This window comes from Vidua chalybeata, chromosome 29 (assembly GCF_026979565.1).
Source record: "Vidua chalybeata isolate OUT-0048 chromosome 29, bVidCha1 merged haplotype, whole genome shotgun sequence".
NCBI lineage: Eukaryota > Metazoa > Chordata > Aves > Passeriformes > Viduidae > Vidua > Vidua chalybeata.
The window spans coordinates 2,927,745-2,941,905 of NC_071558.1; the positions used below are offsets into that span (position 1 = coordinate 2,927,745).

General features: G+C 65.7%; 1 protein-coding gene across 2 annotated transcripts; it reads left to right on the plus strand.

The window, feature by feature from the left end:
• The first annotated feature begins 3,353 nt into the window (after positions 1-3,353).
• On the plus strand, positions 3,354-13,202 carry PEAR1 (platelet endothelial aggregation receptor 1). 2 transcript variants are annotated; one of them, XM_053966906.1, is made up of 22 exons: positions 3,354-3,433; positions 5,055-5,147; positions 5,236-5,340; positions 5,780-5,880; positions 5,983-6,075; positions 6,750-6,996; positions 7,079-7,193; positions 7,270-7,406; positions 7,883-8,095; positions 8,693-8,867; positions 9,787-9,907; positions 9,987-10,150; positions 10,240-10,342; positions 10,419-10,565; positions 10,649-10,777; positions 11,157-11,285; positions 11,363-11,578; positions 11,661-11,770; positions 11,865-11,976; positions 12,137-12,196; positions 12,502-12,690; positions 12,918-13,202. In XM_053966906.1, the coding sequence occupies exons 2-22, from the start codon at positions 5,056-5,058 to the stop codon at positions 13,067-13,069; spliced, it is 2,910 nt and encodes a 969-aa protein (XP_053822881.1). In that variant the 5' UTR covers positions 3,354-3,433; position 5,055; the 3' UTR covers positions 13,070-13,202. The 2 variants fall into 2 exon arrangements, with proteins under 2 accessions (XP_053822881.1, XP_053822882.1); XM_053966907.1 differs by lacking the exon at positions 11,157-11,285.
• The last annotated feature ends 959 nt before the right edge of the window (positions 13,203-14,161 follow it).

A 14,161-nucleotide genomic window follows, 5' to 3' on the forward strand; every position in this document is an offset into this window, starting at 1 on the left:
GGACCGTGCGTGCCTGGGCTGCAGGGCTCACACACGCCGTGCTTTGTACCCAGGGCCCGGGGCGGGGATGGTGGCCCCAGCCCCAGCCCAGACAGGGATGGTTTTGGCTGTGCCATGAGAACCACCTCGGGCAGCGCTCCAGGGATTCCTGTCCCACACCCTGGCCTGGGGAGCCTCCTTGCCGAGGGCTGCAGGTGGAGGATGGGACTTTGCAGCACAAAGCCAACACCCATCCCCCCAAAAGAGTGACATCCCTCCTTGGCTGTGTCCTGTCATCGGAACCAGGGGGTTATCACATGCCCTGTAGCAGCCACTCCATCATCCTTCCTCAGGCTCGCCAGCCGCCTTGGTAATGGTTGAGACCTGGATTTGACCATAATGGAGCTGAATTGATTTCATCTGGATAATTAGGCAGCGCAGGCAGAGCCCTGGCAGCTCCTTTGTTACCCCCTGTGACCCAAGATAAGCAGGAGGAAAGCGGGGTCACGGGGGAAACTGAGGCACGGCACAAGGTGGGAGCAGTCAGGGGGTCTGCGGTGGGTGCTGAGGGGTTTCGGGGCTGCCATGGCACCTGGCTGTGCCCAGTGGCTGGTGTGGCACAATGAGAGCTGGAGGAAATGGGAGCTCCCAGCCTGTAATGCATCCCACAGCCCTGCGGCGGGGTCAGGCCCCTCTGGCTCGCCCTGGATCCTGCTGAGGGTCCTGCCCCGGGAAATGGGAGCTGGCATGGGCAGGTCCGGCTCTGCTGGAGCTCAGCCTGGCTGGCAGAGCCCCCCACCTGCCTCCTTGGGGTCTCTAATCGCTGCCCACGCTGATTTATGGCCTTTTTTCCCCTCTTATCTAATTTGAGGAAGGAACTAGATTACAACCTTGAGCTTTTCCAGCCCCGTGCTGGAGATTGCCGCAGACCAATGCCCCAAAAGGACCATGTGTGGTGACACCCCCTCTCCAAACAGGGTGGGCTTCCCTGCATCTGTGCCTCAGATTCCTTCATGGGGTGGCAACGCCTCAATCTCCCTGGTGGGCGTGGCTTTTCCTCAGTTTCCCCCTTAGAGCGGTCAGGGAAGAGTTAAGGTTCACCCCGCGATCGATTTTATCCCCCCCGCCCCTCCCTCCTACCGAAGTTTCTCCATTTCACCGCTCCGAGGGGAGCGGTAATGGACTCTGGCAATGAGGTAATTAACGGCTCCGCTCCCTGGTGAAGCTGCCGCCCCAGCGGCACCGGGGCCTGGCCCTGCTCACCCGGGTTCATCGGGGCTGGGGGTTCCCGGACCCGGTTCTGCTTCGTGCAGCCGACACAGCTGCTGGAGGCCGCCACTCACATCCTGCCCCGCGGGTCCCATCCCGGCTGTGCCACCCTCCCGCGCCCTGGTGCCACCAGCTCTGACCATGGCAGGGTCGGGTCTGCTCTCTAGAGGGTCCCACTCCCTCCCAGAAGCTCCTAAGGGGACCCCAGGGTCAGTGGGGATCAGTGATGTGATTGGGGTTCCCCTGCTGATGGGGTGGTGTTTAGGGGAGCGGAGGGTACAGCTGGACCCTGGCACCGAGAGAGATGAGCCCTGCCCATCCGCAGCCGCAGCCACACCGAAGTGCACTCGGGGGTCTCCGTCCTCTCCGCTCTGAGGCTCCCGGGGGGGCTGCAAAGGCATCTCAGCACTGAAGTGCCGCTGCAATGTCCCCGAGCAATATTTCCCCCCGCCCTGGGGACACCTTAAAAAGCATTGGAGGGAGGGGGGGGGGGTCACTTCCCCAGCAGACCCTCAGCTCCGGATGTCCCCACCTTGTCCCATCTCCAATTTCCTTTCCTACTCCAGGGCAGCGCAGCCCCCACGTTCCCCGTGCCCACCCCTGCTCCGGGAAGCGCCTTTTTGGGGTGGTCGCACAGAGCCCCAGCTGCGGGTGGGCTTGATCCTAATGGAGACCCGGGGAGAGGAACGGCGAGGGGGGGCGGGCAGCTGAGTCTCCCTGGGATGTGAAAATCGTTGTGAGTGATTAGAGCTGTTCCTGTAACGAGCAGAGCAATTAACGGCGCCTCGGGAGCCGCCGAGGCCGCTAATGTGTGCTGGGGGTGGGGGGCAGCTGGGCAAGGGGGCCCGTGGTGCTGAGCTGCCGGGCCGGGGGTCCCGGGGTCGGGGGAACACGTGGTGACACGGGGGTCTCGGGATGAGGGCATACGGTCAGGAGCCCCGGAGGTGATTGTGGTATCTGGTCTGGATTCGGGGATGCAGAGGTTGAAAATCCGGGGGTATGGGGGTGATGCAAGGCCAGGGATCCCAGGATATGGGGGGATGTGTGGATGTGTGCATTCAGAGATCCTGGAATGCAGGGGAACACACGGCCGGGGATGCTGGGGTGTCTGGGGTGAGGGGGTGACTCGTGCCTGCAGTCCTGGCATGTAGCCAGGATCCTGAGACCTGGAGATGCCGTGTGCCCCGGATGTAGGGACACCGTGCCCAGAATGGGGGGGGGGGAGGTGCACCTGGGATTTGGGGGTGCAGGAATGAGGTGTCCCTGGGATGCAGGGAGGATGTCCTGGGATGCAGGGATGTTGTGTCAGGGATATTGGGATGCAGGGATGCTGTGCCCAGAATGTTGGGATGCAGGGATGTTGTGTCAGGGATATTGGGATGCAGGGATGCTGTGCCCAGGATGCTGGGATGATGTGCCAGGGATATTGGGATGCAGGGATGATGTCCTGGGATGCAGGGATGCTGTGCCCGGGGTGTTGGGATGCAGGGATGATGTCCTAGGATATAGGGATGATGTGCCAGGGATGCTGGGACACAGGGACCATGTGTCCCTGGGATGAAGGGATGCTGTGCCCAGGATTTTGGCATGCAGGGATGATGTCCTGGGATGCAGGGATGCTGTGCCCAGGGTGTTGGGCACCAATCCCAGGCTCTGCTCTGCTGCCAGCAGCTGCTGCCCTGAAGCCAAAGGACACCTGGTCCCCACATCCCCTCACCACAGAGCAGCTGCCCCTTGCTCAGGGGGTCCCTTCTCTTGCCCCAGCCCTGCGGGTCAGGCCCTGCACCCATGGGTGCCACGGAGCCCTCGGGAAGGGGACACCCTCCAGCACCAGCACCCCACTGAGGGGCTGCACCAGGATGTCCCCACAGACCCCTCCCCGTCCAGTGCTCTGTGAGAGCAGTCCCGGCCGTGCTGCTGTGCCAAAACCCTCTGGTTTCTGGACAGAAGCAAAAAAAAAAAAAAAAAAAAAAAAAAAAAAAAATAGAAAAGAAAAAAATAATTAATGGGATTTTTTTTTATTTTTTTGCCTTTTCCGTAGTTGACTCCACGTCCAAACTTCCTGAGAGCAGCTCCAGCCCTCCCTCCGCTTCCGACGGCCGCGCTGCGCCATCCCGGCCGGCCAGGCCGGCCCAGCCCCGCGTCGGGGCCGCTGCGCCCTGACCCTGCCTGCCACCGCGGCCAGGTGAGTGCCACTGTCCCCGCCCGGGGCACCCTGGGGCCGGGGCTGGCATGGGCGGCTTGCACCGTCCCCTGCCGGGCGCTGTCGGAGGGGACGGTCCCCAGCGCCCCGGGGAGCAGGGGATGGTGCAGGTTCCAAGGCGAGGGGACGCTGGTGGCTGGGGGACAGCGGGTGGGGCGTGGGACAGTGCTGCGACACGCCGCGGTGACCCCAGCGCTGAGCCTGACTCTGCCCCTGTCCCTTTCCCTGCCCCTGACTTGCACCCGTGCCCCCCTCGCCCTCGCCCAGCCCCATCCCTGCGGGTCCGCGGAGGAAACGCGTCAGACCCCGGGGCTGCGGCAGAGGAAGCGCCGGGGCAGAGATAGCGGCTGGGGGGGGGGACAGCACCGTGTCCCCCGCAGGGACAGGGCAGGGCTGCTCCCCTGGCCTCACCCCACGCGCTCCTTTCAGCCCCGTCAGCAGTGGGATGCTTCTCATCCCACGCGGGGGGCTCTTAGGGACACCAGTGGGGAGAGGAGCGCCGGCTCTTGGGGAGCCTCTTGCCGTTTTGGGGGGGCTCTTTCCCGCGGCTGAGCCCCGCAGCGAGGAGCAGATGGGACGTGCCGGCACGTTTTGATGACTCCTTGCTTTTCCTGCCAGCATCTCCCCGTGGTTCCTGTTTTTCCCAGCAATGCTGGGACCCCCCTGGTCCCCCCACGTTGCTGGGAGAGGGGATGAGGCTGGGGGATGAGCTCGGGGCTCCCCTGGCTCTCCCCCCTCGGCAGGGTCCATGGGAGGGAATTTTGGCAGCAGATGAGCAATTAATTCCTCACTGCCGGGAGTTGAAGGGAAATGGGGGGAAACTTTCCCACTAACAGTTTTTCCACCCCAAACCGGATGCTCTGGCCCCAAAACGCAGCGCGGGCTCTGGTGAGGGGGAGGATGACCCCGGGGAGCACCTTTGGGGTGTCCCATGGCTGGAGCAGCAAGGAAGCCCCGGTAAATCCAGCTGTGCTGACCAGGAAACCTCTGTTTCCTCCTTGGCACGCGGCTGTCCTGCCCCGAAACGCTCATCCCGGTAAACAGCACGCCCGGCCCGGCGGGCTCGGGGGTCGCGGGCCCTCCCACCCCGGCCTCCGGCTGGAAACGCTCCTAGAGCCGCCCCGGCAGAGCCGGACCCTCTCTGGCTTGAGCGAGAAGCTGCTGGATCCAGGAAACACAAGTGGGAATAAACAGAGAGCGAGTTGAAGTGGGGCCACGCGGCGCCGTGCCAGGGGCTGGAGGCGCCGTGCCCAGCCCCACCCTGGCACCCCGGGCTCCCAGCTCTGGCAGCATCCCCCCCCCCCCCACTTAGGATGGGGTGTCCAGGACAGGTCGGGGTGATGCTCCCGATGTGCCCCGGGGTGTCTCAGAGTGCTGGGATGAGGCTGCGTGGGGCCACCCAGGCTGCTGAGCGGCCGTGCCTCAGTTTCCCCTTGGCACGGAGCAGCGCTCAGGGAGCAGCGGGGCCGGGGCTGTTTTTTGGGATGGAGGAATGCAAAGCCGGCCCTGCAGGGAGGTCGGATGTGGAGCTGGGGCCGGGGGCGGTGGGTGGGGAGCGGGAATGTGCGGAGGCACAGGCTAAAGCCGTGGTCTCTCCGTGCAGGATGCTGCTGCGGGCCGCGGTGCTGGCGGTGCACGCCGGGCTCCTGGCTGCCCTCCGGCCCGGAGACCCCAACGTCTGCAGCTACTGGGAGAGGTAGGGCTGAGGGGACAGGGGAGGGGGACGGCGACAGCGGTGGGGTCTCCCAGGACCTGCAGTCACCCCAAATTCCCCCCACCCGCAGCTTCACGGCGCCGGTGAAGGAGTCGTACACCAAACCCCACGTCGTGTCCTCCAGCGAGCCCTGCCCCGGGGGCCTGGGCCTCCCCCTGCCCTGCCCAAAGCAGAGGTGGGAGCACCCCCAGCTCCCCAGGGCCCCTCGGGGACTGCAGGGGTGTGGGGGGCTGGAGGGGGAATGTCCCACCCCAGGGTGTCCCCAAGGCTGTGAGGGGCTGGAGGGGGAATGTCCCACCCCAGGGTGGGACAAGGACATCGAGGGGGCTGCAGGGGGGCTGGGGGAGGGGCTGGAGGGGGGTTGCCTCCAGGTCAGGGGGGCTGTCCCCATGCCAGGTGTCCCCAAGCTCATGGGGGGGCTGCAGAGGGTCTGTCCCCAAGGCTGGGGGGCTGGAGAAGGGCTGTGCCATGGGGAGCTGAGGGGGGGTTATCCCAGCACAGCGTGTCCCCAGGGCCCTGGGAGGACTGGGGGGGGACTGGGAGGGCTGTCCCAGCACAGCGTGTCCCCAGGGGCAGGGGGGACAGCACGGTCACCGTGTCCCCTGGTGGCGCAGGGTGGTGTACCGCACCGAGTACCGCCAGGCCGTCCGCACCGACTACCGGCGGCGCTACCAGTGCTGCCAGGGCTACTACGAGAGCCGGGACTCCTGTGTCCGTGAGTGGGGCCGGGGCTCGGGGGGGCCCTGGGGCCGTGTCCCGCTGCAGGGTGTCCCCAGAGCTCCCTGAGGACACTCTCTGCTCGGCCATGTCCCCCCAGCTCACTGCAGCCAGGAGTGCGTCCACGGCCGCTGCGTGGCTCCCGAGCTGTGCCAGTGCGAGCCGGGCTGGCGCGGCCCCAGCTGCTCCAGCGGTGAGGGCTGGGCACAGCTGGGCACAGCTGGGCACAGCTGGGCACAGCTGGGCACGGCTGGGCACGGCTGGGCAGGGGACCCCCAGCCAGGGGTGGCAGATGGGGCAGTGGGCTTCCCTGGAGGGCTGAGCAGCCACGGTGCGGCACCCAAGGGGTTAATGGGGACGGGGTCAGGATGGAATTGGGGTGGGGGGTGCATGGAATGGGAATGGAGACGGGATGGGGATGGGCTGGGAATGGCCTTGGGTGGGAAGAGAACGGGATGGGCATGGAGAATGGGATGGGGAGGAGTGGAGATGGAGATTGGGATGGGTTGGGATGGAGATGGAGAATGGGATTGTTTGGGATGGGGATGGAAAATGGGATTGTTTGGGATGGGGATGGAGATTGGGATGGGTTGGAATGGGAATGGAGATTGGGATGGGGAGGAAGAGGGGATGGGAACAGGGATAGGATGGATGGGAATGGGGTAGGGGCAGAGATGGGAGGAGGATGGGATGGGAATGTGGATGAAGATAGAAAAGGGACATGATGGGAATGGACATGGCATGGCGACAAGATGGGGACTGAATGGGCATGGATGAAGGGTTGGCAATGACTGGGATGGGACGGGATGGGATGGGATGGGATGGGATGGAATAGGAATAGGAAGCACCGCTGTCTCCCCCATGCAGAGTGTGATGAGCATTTCTGGGGGCTGGACTGCGGACAGCGCTGCCCCTGCCACCATGGGGCACCTTGTAACCCCCTGACCGGGGTCTGCTCCTGTCCCCCCGGCTTCACCGACCCCCTGTGCAGCCAGCCATGCCCACCTGGCACCTACGGGCAGAGCTGTCACCTGTCCTGCCCCTGCCACCACCAGGCCCCCTGCAACGCCTCCACTGGCGCCTGCCTCTGCCCACCGGGGCTGAGCGGCCCCCTGTGAGTAGGGACCCCTCCCTCTGTGCCCTCCCCTCCTCTGCCAGCCCCAGGCAGGCTCCTGCTCACCCCTCACCCCCCACAGCTGCGAGGTGCCCTGCCCTGAGGGCATGTCCTGTACCACGCCCTGTCCCTGCCAGAACGGGGGCATCTGCCACCCCTCCAGCAGCAGCACCTGCGTGTGCCCTCACGGATGGATGGTAGGTGGGCTGTGCCCCACTCCAACACGTGGTCTCTGCCTCAGTTTCCCCTGCTGACCCTGGTGCTCCTTTGCAGGGGGAGATCTGCTCCGTGCCGTGCCCCCCCGGGCGCTTTGGGCCTGGCTGCCAGGGCGAGTGTCGCTGCCACAACGGGGGCCACTGTGACCCCCACGGGGGGCAGTGCCGGTGTGCCCCCGGCTTCACCGGAGAGCAGTGAGGGGGGAACTGGGCAAGGGCTGGGGGAAGACGTGGGGATGGGGGTCTGAGGTGGTGGGGGGATGGAGGGGAAGGGCATGAGCAGCACCTGGATTGTGGGGGCAGGGATGTGGGGGCTGGGGGCACAAAGGGGTGGTGGGGAGGGGAATGGGGGTACCGGGGATTGGATGGCCAAGGGGATGGGGGCAGGGGGAAGGGACACTTAGGGACAGGGCATTTTTGGAGTGGGGGTCCACGGTCTGGGAGCAGGGAGGGGGCATCCAGGGACAGGGCTCAGGGGACGTGGCACATGGGGACGAGGCCACCGCAACCCACCGCTGCCAGGACCGGGTGTCCATGCAGGCCAGGCACCCCCAGCTCCCCCAGTCTGGCATGCAACGAGCTGGATGGCCTCAGCTCGGGGCTAGGGGGGATCCCAGGGGGCACCCCAGCTCTTGGTGGGGCTGTGTCACCACCTGTGCCCCCCCGTGCAGGTGCCAGGAGAGGTGCCCAGTGGGGCGGTACGGGCAGGACTGCCAGGAGAGCTGTGACTGTGCCAACGGGGGCCAGTGCTTCCACGTGCATGGGGGCTGCCTGTGCGAGGCCGGCTTCCAGGGCAGCCGCTGCGAGGAGCGGCACTGCCTGCCCGGCCTCTACGGGCTGCACTGCGAGAGCCGCTGCCTCTGCCACCCCCAGCACAGCCAGAGGTACGGCCCCCAGCCCACCCCGGCGTCCCCAGCCCACCCCGGCGTCCCCAGCCCACCCCGGCACCCCAATCCTGCCCCAACATCCCCATCCCATCCTGGCATCCCAATCCCACCCCAGCATCCCAATTGCACCCCAACACCCCCATCCCCACCCCAGCATCCCCATCCCATCTCAACACCCCCATCCCATCTCAACACCCCCATACCACCCCAGCATCCCAATTCCACCCCAGCATCCCCACCCCAACACCCCCATCTCATCCTGGCACCCCAATCCCACCCCAGTATCCCAACTCCCCCCAACACCCCTATCCCACCCCAATATTCCCATCTCATCCTGGCACCCCAATCCCACCCCAGCATCCCCATCCCACCCAGCTCCTCCCACCACCCTCACCTCCCTCTGCACCAATCTCATCCTCCCCTCCTTCCTTCCCCCCACGACGCCCCCCACACCCTCCCCCACCCAGCCAGGTGCTGGACCTCTTTAATCCCCACCTGGGGAGGCGTTCTGTGCTCCCCCCTTTGCAAAGCCCCTTCCCAGCACAGCCAGTGCCCCGTACTGGGAGCACTGGGGTTCTGAGCGTGCTCCCCCAGCTGCCACCCGATGCTCGGGGAGTGCCTTTGCCTCCCGGGCTGGGCCGGGCTCTACTGCAATGAGAGCTGCCCCCCCGGCTACTTCGGGCCCGGGTGCCTGCAGAGCTGCCTCTGCCTCCACGGGGGGGTCTGTGATGGGACCACGGGCCACTGCCACTGCCCCCCCGGCTACACGGTGAGGGGCACGGGGGGAGAGTGGTGCTGGGGGAGAGGGGGGGCCTGGGTGGTGCTGGAGGGATCATGGGGGGTCTGGGTAGCTCTGGTGGGAATGGGGTGTCTGGATGGTTTGGAGGGTGGGCAAGCATGGGGTCTGGGCATCCCTGGGGGCAACAGGGGAATCTGGGCATTCCTGGGGAAATCAGGGGGGTCTGGGCATCCCTGGGGAAATCAGGGGAGTCTGGGCATCCCTGGGGAAATCAGGGGGTCTGGGCATCCCTGGGGAAATCAGGGGGGTCTGGGCATCCCTGGGGAAATCAGGGGGGTCTGGGCATCCCTGGGGGAATCAGGGGAATCTGGGCATTCCTGGGGAAATCAGGGGGGTCTGGGCATCCCTGGGGGAATCAGGGGAGTCTGGGCATTCCTGGGGAAATCAGGGGGGTCTGGGCATCCCTGGGGAAATCAGGGGGGTCTGGGCATCCCTGGGGGCAACAGGGGAATCTGGGCATCCCTGGGGAAATCAGGGGAATCTGGGCATCCCTGGGGGAATCAGGGGAATCTGGGCATTCCTGGGGGCAACAGGGGAATCTGGGCATCCCTGGGGAAATCAGGGGAATCTGGGCATCCCTGGGGGAATCAGGGGAATCTGGGCATTCCTGGGGGCAACAAGGGAGTCTGGGCATCCTCAGGGATGGGTTGGGGTTCTGGTTATCTCTGAGAGCAGTTTCAGGATCTGGGCATCCTTTGGGGACATCTTTGGGGTAAAACTTGGGGATCTGGGCAACCCTGTGGAGAGCTTGGGGTTCCTGTGGGAGCATGGGGGGTTTTGGGGTTGGTGCCTTTCCCTACAGCACCAGGTTACCCCCAGCCACGGGGGTGCTTTGCCCAGCCCTGGGCGGGGGTCCCGTCCGTGCTGAATTCTTGGTGCCCACACCCAGGACGAGCACTGCTCCTCCCTGTGTCCCTCCAACACCTTTGGGATGAACTGCTCGGGGCGCTGCTCCTGCCAGCACGCCCTCGCCTGCTCCCCGCTCGACGGCTCCTGCTTCTGCAAGGAAGGTGCGTGCACACCGGCTCCTGGGGGGGTCCCCGTCCCCTCACCCACCCCGCTGTCCCCTCATCCCATCCCATCCCACAGGCTGGCACGGACCTGACTGCTCAGTGCCGTGTCCTGCTGGTACTTGGGGTCCCAGCTGCAACCGGAGCTGTGACTGTGCCCATGGGGCGTCCTGCGACCCCCAGAGCGGGACCTGCCACTGCCCCCCGGGCTGGCAGGGCCCTCAGTGCCTGCAGCCCTGCCCGGTGAGTCCCGCTGGCTGTGCTGGTGCTGCGGGCACCGGGGTTCGGTGCCACCACGCTGTGCTGACTCCCAGCCCGTGCCCATGCTGCAGAACGGGACGTTTGGGGCGGGCTGCGGGGAGCGCTGCGTCTGTGCCCACGCCGACGGCTGTGACCCCGCGACAGGAGAGTGCCACTGCCTGCCTGGCTGGACAGGTAAAGGGGACAGCAGGCACTGGGAGGACCCCAGTGTGCCCTCGGCCCTGAGCTTCACCTCTCACCCTCCCTGCAGGGCGGCAGTGCAAGCAGGGCTGTCCCCACGGCTCCTGGGGCCGGGGCTGCCGCATGTCCTGCTCCTGCCGCAACGGAGCCTCCTGCTCCCCCCAGGACGGATCCTGCACCTGCACCCCGGGCTACCGCGGCCCCAGCTGCCAGCGCCGTGAGTGAGCACCCCCCAAAAGTCCAGCCTGCTCCCAGCCTGATCCTTAGGGATCAGGGCCAAGCTCGTTCCTCTGTCCCCAGCCTGTCCCGCCGGCCGCTACGGCAAACGCTGCTCCCTGAGCTGCTCCTGCGCCAACGGCTCCTCCTGCCACCCCACCAACGGCTCCTGCCTCTGCAGCCCGGGCTGGCGGGGCCCCCGCTGCTCCCAGCGTGAGTGGGGGGTCAGGGGGAGCGGTGAGGGGGAGTGGGGAGCAAGGGACCCTTGATTGGGATGGAGGGAGCAAGAGACGGAACTGCCCGTGGCCACCGGGGTGACTCCTGTGGGGTTCTGGGCAGTACGGAGCCATACAGGCCCCTGTGGACCTCCATGGTCCTGGCCACCTTGCGGCTGACTGGTCCCAGTATGGAGCTATTGGGCCACCTTGTGGCTGACTGGTCCCAGTATGGATGGACCAGTTTGTGGCTGACTGGTCCCAGGATGGAGCTATTGGGCCAGTTTGTGGCTGACTGGTCCCAGGATGGAGCTATTGGGCCAGTTTGTGGCTGACTGGTCCCAGGATGGAGCTGTACGGTACCGCTGTGTCCCCAGCCTGCGCCCCCGGGACTTTTGGGCTCCAATGTGACCAGCTCTGCCACTGTCCCCACAATGCCACCTGCGACCCCACCAACGGGACGTGTCCCTGTGCCCCAGGCACGACTGGGCCCCGCTGTGAGGCTGGTGAGTGGGGACAGGGCCGGGGGTCCCCAGGTTCCCTCCCCCACCCTGAGCACTGACACTGCTCCCCTCCCCACCAGGGAATCCTGACGTGCCCTACACCATCGAGCCAGCCTCCCCTGCAGCCTACAGCCCCCTGGGCATGCTGCTGAGCCTGGTGGCCCTGGTGGTACTGCTGGTGGCCGTGGTGGCCACAACCCTGTGCTACCACCGCTGGCAGAAGGGCAAGGAGCGGCGGCACCTGGCCGTGGCCTACAGAGCAGGACAGACGGACACCTCAGACTACATGGTGCCAGGTCAGTGCCGCGTGGTGGAGGTGCGGCCCCAGCCCCCCCGGGTGGCCCTGTGGCACCACCAGGCTGACTCCTGTCCCTCCAGACGTGCCCCCGAGCCACCATGCCCACTACTACTCCAACCCCAGCTACCACACCCTGTCGCAGTGCCCGCCGCCAGCCCCCGGCCCGCAGGACAGAGCCAGCTCCCTCAAGGTAGGACAGGCTGTGGCACAGGACAAGCACGGTGCTGCGTGGGGCACCACTGCCACCACCTTCGAGGCCAACCCGTCCCCTTTTTGGGCTCCAGGTGCCTGGCACCCAGCTCTTCCCTGGCGTGGAGAGACCCTACAGCCCCGAAGGCAATGCCACGCTGCCTCCCGACTGGAAACACCTCGGGCCGTCCGCCCTGGGCCCCAGGGGTGAGGAGGAGTGGAGGGGCAGATCCAGAGTGGGGTGGGCACCTGAGTCCCCCCCCTGCTCAGGATCCCCTGGGAAGGGGCTGGGGTGGGGTGGGTGCAGAACCTTCATGCTGGGGGGGAAGATGAAGCAGAGGGGACCCCAGATCTGCCCTCTTAACAGGGAGGCAGCTGGACAGGAGCTACACCTACAGCCATGGCCTGAGGAAGGGTGACAGCAAAGGTAGGAGTGGGATGGAGAAAGGGAAGAGACAGGGATAGGGTGGGGATGGGATGGGATGGGATGGGATGCGATGGGATGCGATGGGATGCGATGGGATGGGATGGGATGGGATGGGATGGGGATGGGATGGGGAAGAGGCAGGGATGGTTTGGGGATGGGTTGGAACAGGACTGGATTAGGGTGGGGATGGGGACGGGACAGGGATGGGGTACAAAAGGGATGGGGTTGGGACTTGCCTGGGACACAGCTGCTCCTTCTCCCCGTGCTCCCTGCCATGGGGGGACCCCCAACTCCTTCTCCCCCAGAGCACCCCTGGGAGGGGCTGAGGGCCAGCGCCAGCTCCCTGGCCAGCGAGAACCCCTACGCCACCATCAAGGAGCTGCCCCCTGCCGCTGCCAAGGCCCACGAGGGCAGCTACATGGAGATGAAATCCCCTGTGCAGAGGGAGACGTCCTACGCTGAGATCGGGCTCCTCGAGGAGCCACCACAGGAGGGTACGGCTGGGCATCCCCTGGCCCTGCTGGCCCTGCTGGCCCTGCTGGCCCTGGTCACTGGGGTCACAAGCCCTGTGATGGCGAGTGCATAGCCCCAGGAAGGAAAGAGCCTTGGTGACAGCCCTGGGGGGGACATGACCTGTCTGTCCCCGCGGGGACGTTGGTGACGGGGCCTTCGTGACCCTGGGGGGAACGTGTCCCCTTGCAGCCTTCTCTTGTCCCCACAGAGAGCTGTCCTGAGGGGCCCGATGGCCCCCCCAGCAGAGAGCCCCCCAGCCACTACGACTCCCCCAAGAACAGCCACATCCCCAGTCACTATGACGTGCCACCTGCCCGCCACTACCCCCCGTCCCCACCACTGCGCAGGAAGGACCGCTGAGGGAGCCTGGGGGACCACGGAGGGACCAGCCACGAGGGGACAGAGGGTCCCTGCGGGGACTGGAGTACCCTGGGACTGCTGCTGTCCCTGAGCACGGGCCAGAGGGTGGTGAATAAAGGGTGTTTGGTGTGGATTTGGTGTTTGGTGTTCAGTGTGACACTGAGGGTCTGTGCCAGGGAACCGTACGGCTCTGGCACCGTGGTGGGAGGAAGGGGGAGATTGGTGGGGTCCCGGGCTCGCTGTGGGTTCCCCCCAGCTCCCTGCTCCCTCCAGGGTGTGCATGAGGCAGGAACACAAAAGCTTTTGGGTCCTACTCAAAGTACCCATTGAACAGGGAAAGGCTGACGGAGCCCACGGTGTGCCAGGGGTCAGAGTGGGCTCACCTGTGGGCCTGCATGAAGCCCAGGGAAGGGAGAAGCCCTGAAGTGCCCCAGGAGGAAGAAGGGGCCACCTGGCCTGCAGAAAGGCTGGCAGAGCTGTGGGAGGGAGCAGAGCCCGCAGAGCTGTGCTGATGGAGCCCACTGAGCCTTTTGGGGGGAGCAGGTGCTCCTGGGGGCTGGGCTGACTCCGAATAGAGCAGGGGCTTGCGTGGACGTGGGCAAAGCCCAGCAGAACCCACGGTGCTCCTGGGAGGGAGCAGGGTCCACGCTGCTCTGTGGAAACTCCATCAGATCTGCTGGGAAGGAGCAGGGGTCTGTGTGATGCCATGGAAAGTTCTGCAGAGCCCCAGGGCACCTCGGGAGGGAGCAGGGGTCCCAGAAAGCCCAGCAAAGCCTGTCCCACACCACGGGAAGGAGAGCAATCCCTGCACAGCCCAGCTGGGCCTGCCATGGACCAGCAGGGGCAGCAGGGACCTGCACTGTCCCACACCAAGCCCAGCAGGGTCCACCGGGGTTCATCGGGAACTGGAGAGACGGGACAAGGAGGAATGGCTTCAAGCTGAAAGAGAGAAGGGTTGGGTTAGAAATTCTTCCCTGTGAGGGTGGTGAGGCCCTGGCACAGGTTGCACAGAGAAGCTGTGGCTGCTCCTGGATCCCTGGCAGTGCCCAAGGTGAGGTTGGGCAGGGCTTGGAGCAACCTGGGATAGCAGAA

Excerpts from the sequence above, each read along its gene's own strand:
- PEAR1 (XM_053966906.1), top strand. The coding sequence starts at position 5,056 with ATGCTGCTGCGGGCCGCGGTGCTGGCGGTGCACGCCGGGCTCCTGGCT. Across the intron at positions 9,908-9,986 it reads CTCCTGCTTCTGCAAGGAAG|GCTGGCACGGACCTGACTGC; the intron begins GTGCGTGCACAC and ends CCCATCCCACAG. Across the intron at positions 10,343-10,418 it reads CTGCCTGCCTGGCTGGACAG|GGCGGCAGTGCAAGCAGGGC; the intron begins GTAAAGGGGACA and ends CCCTCCCTGCAG.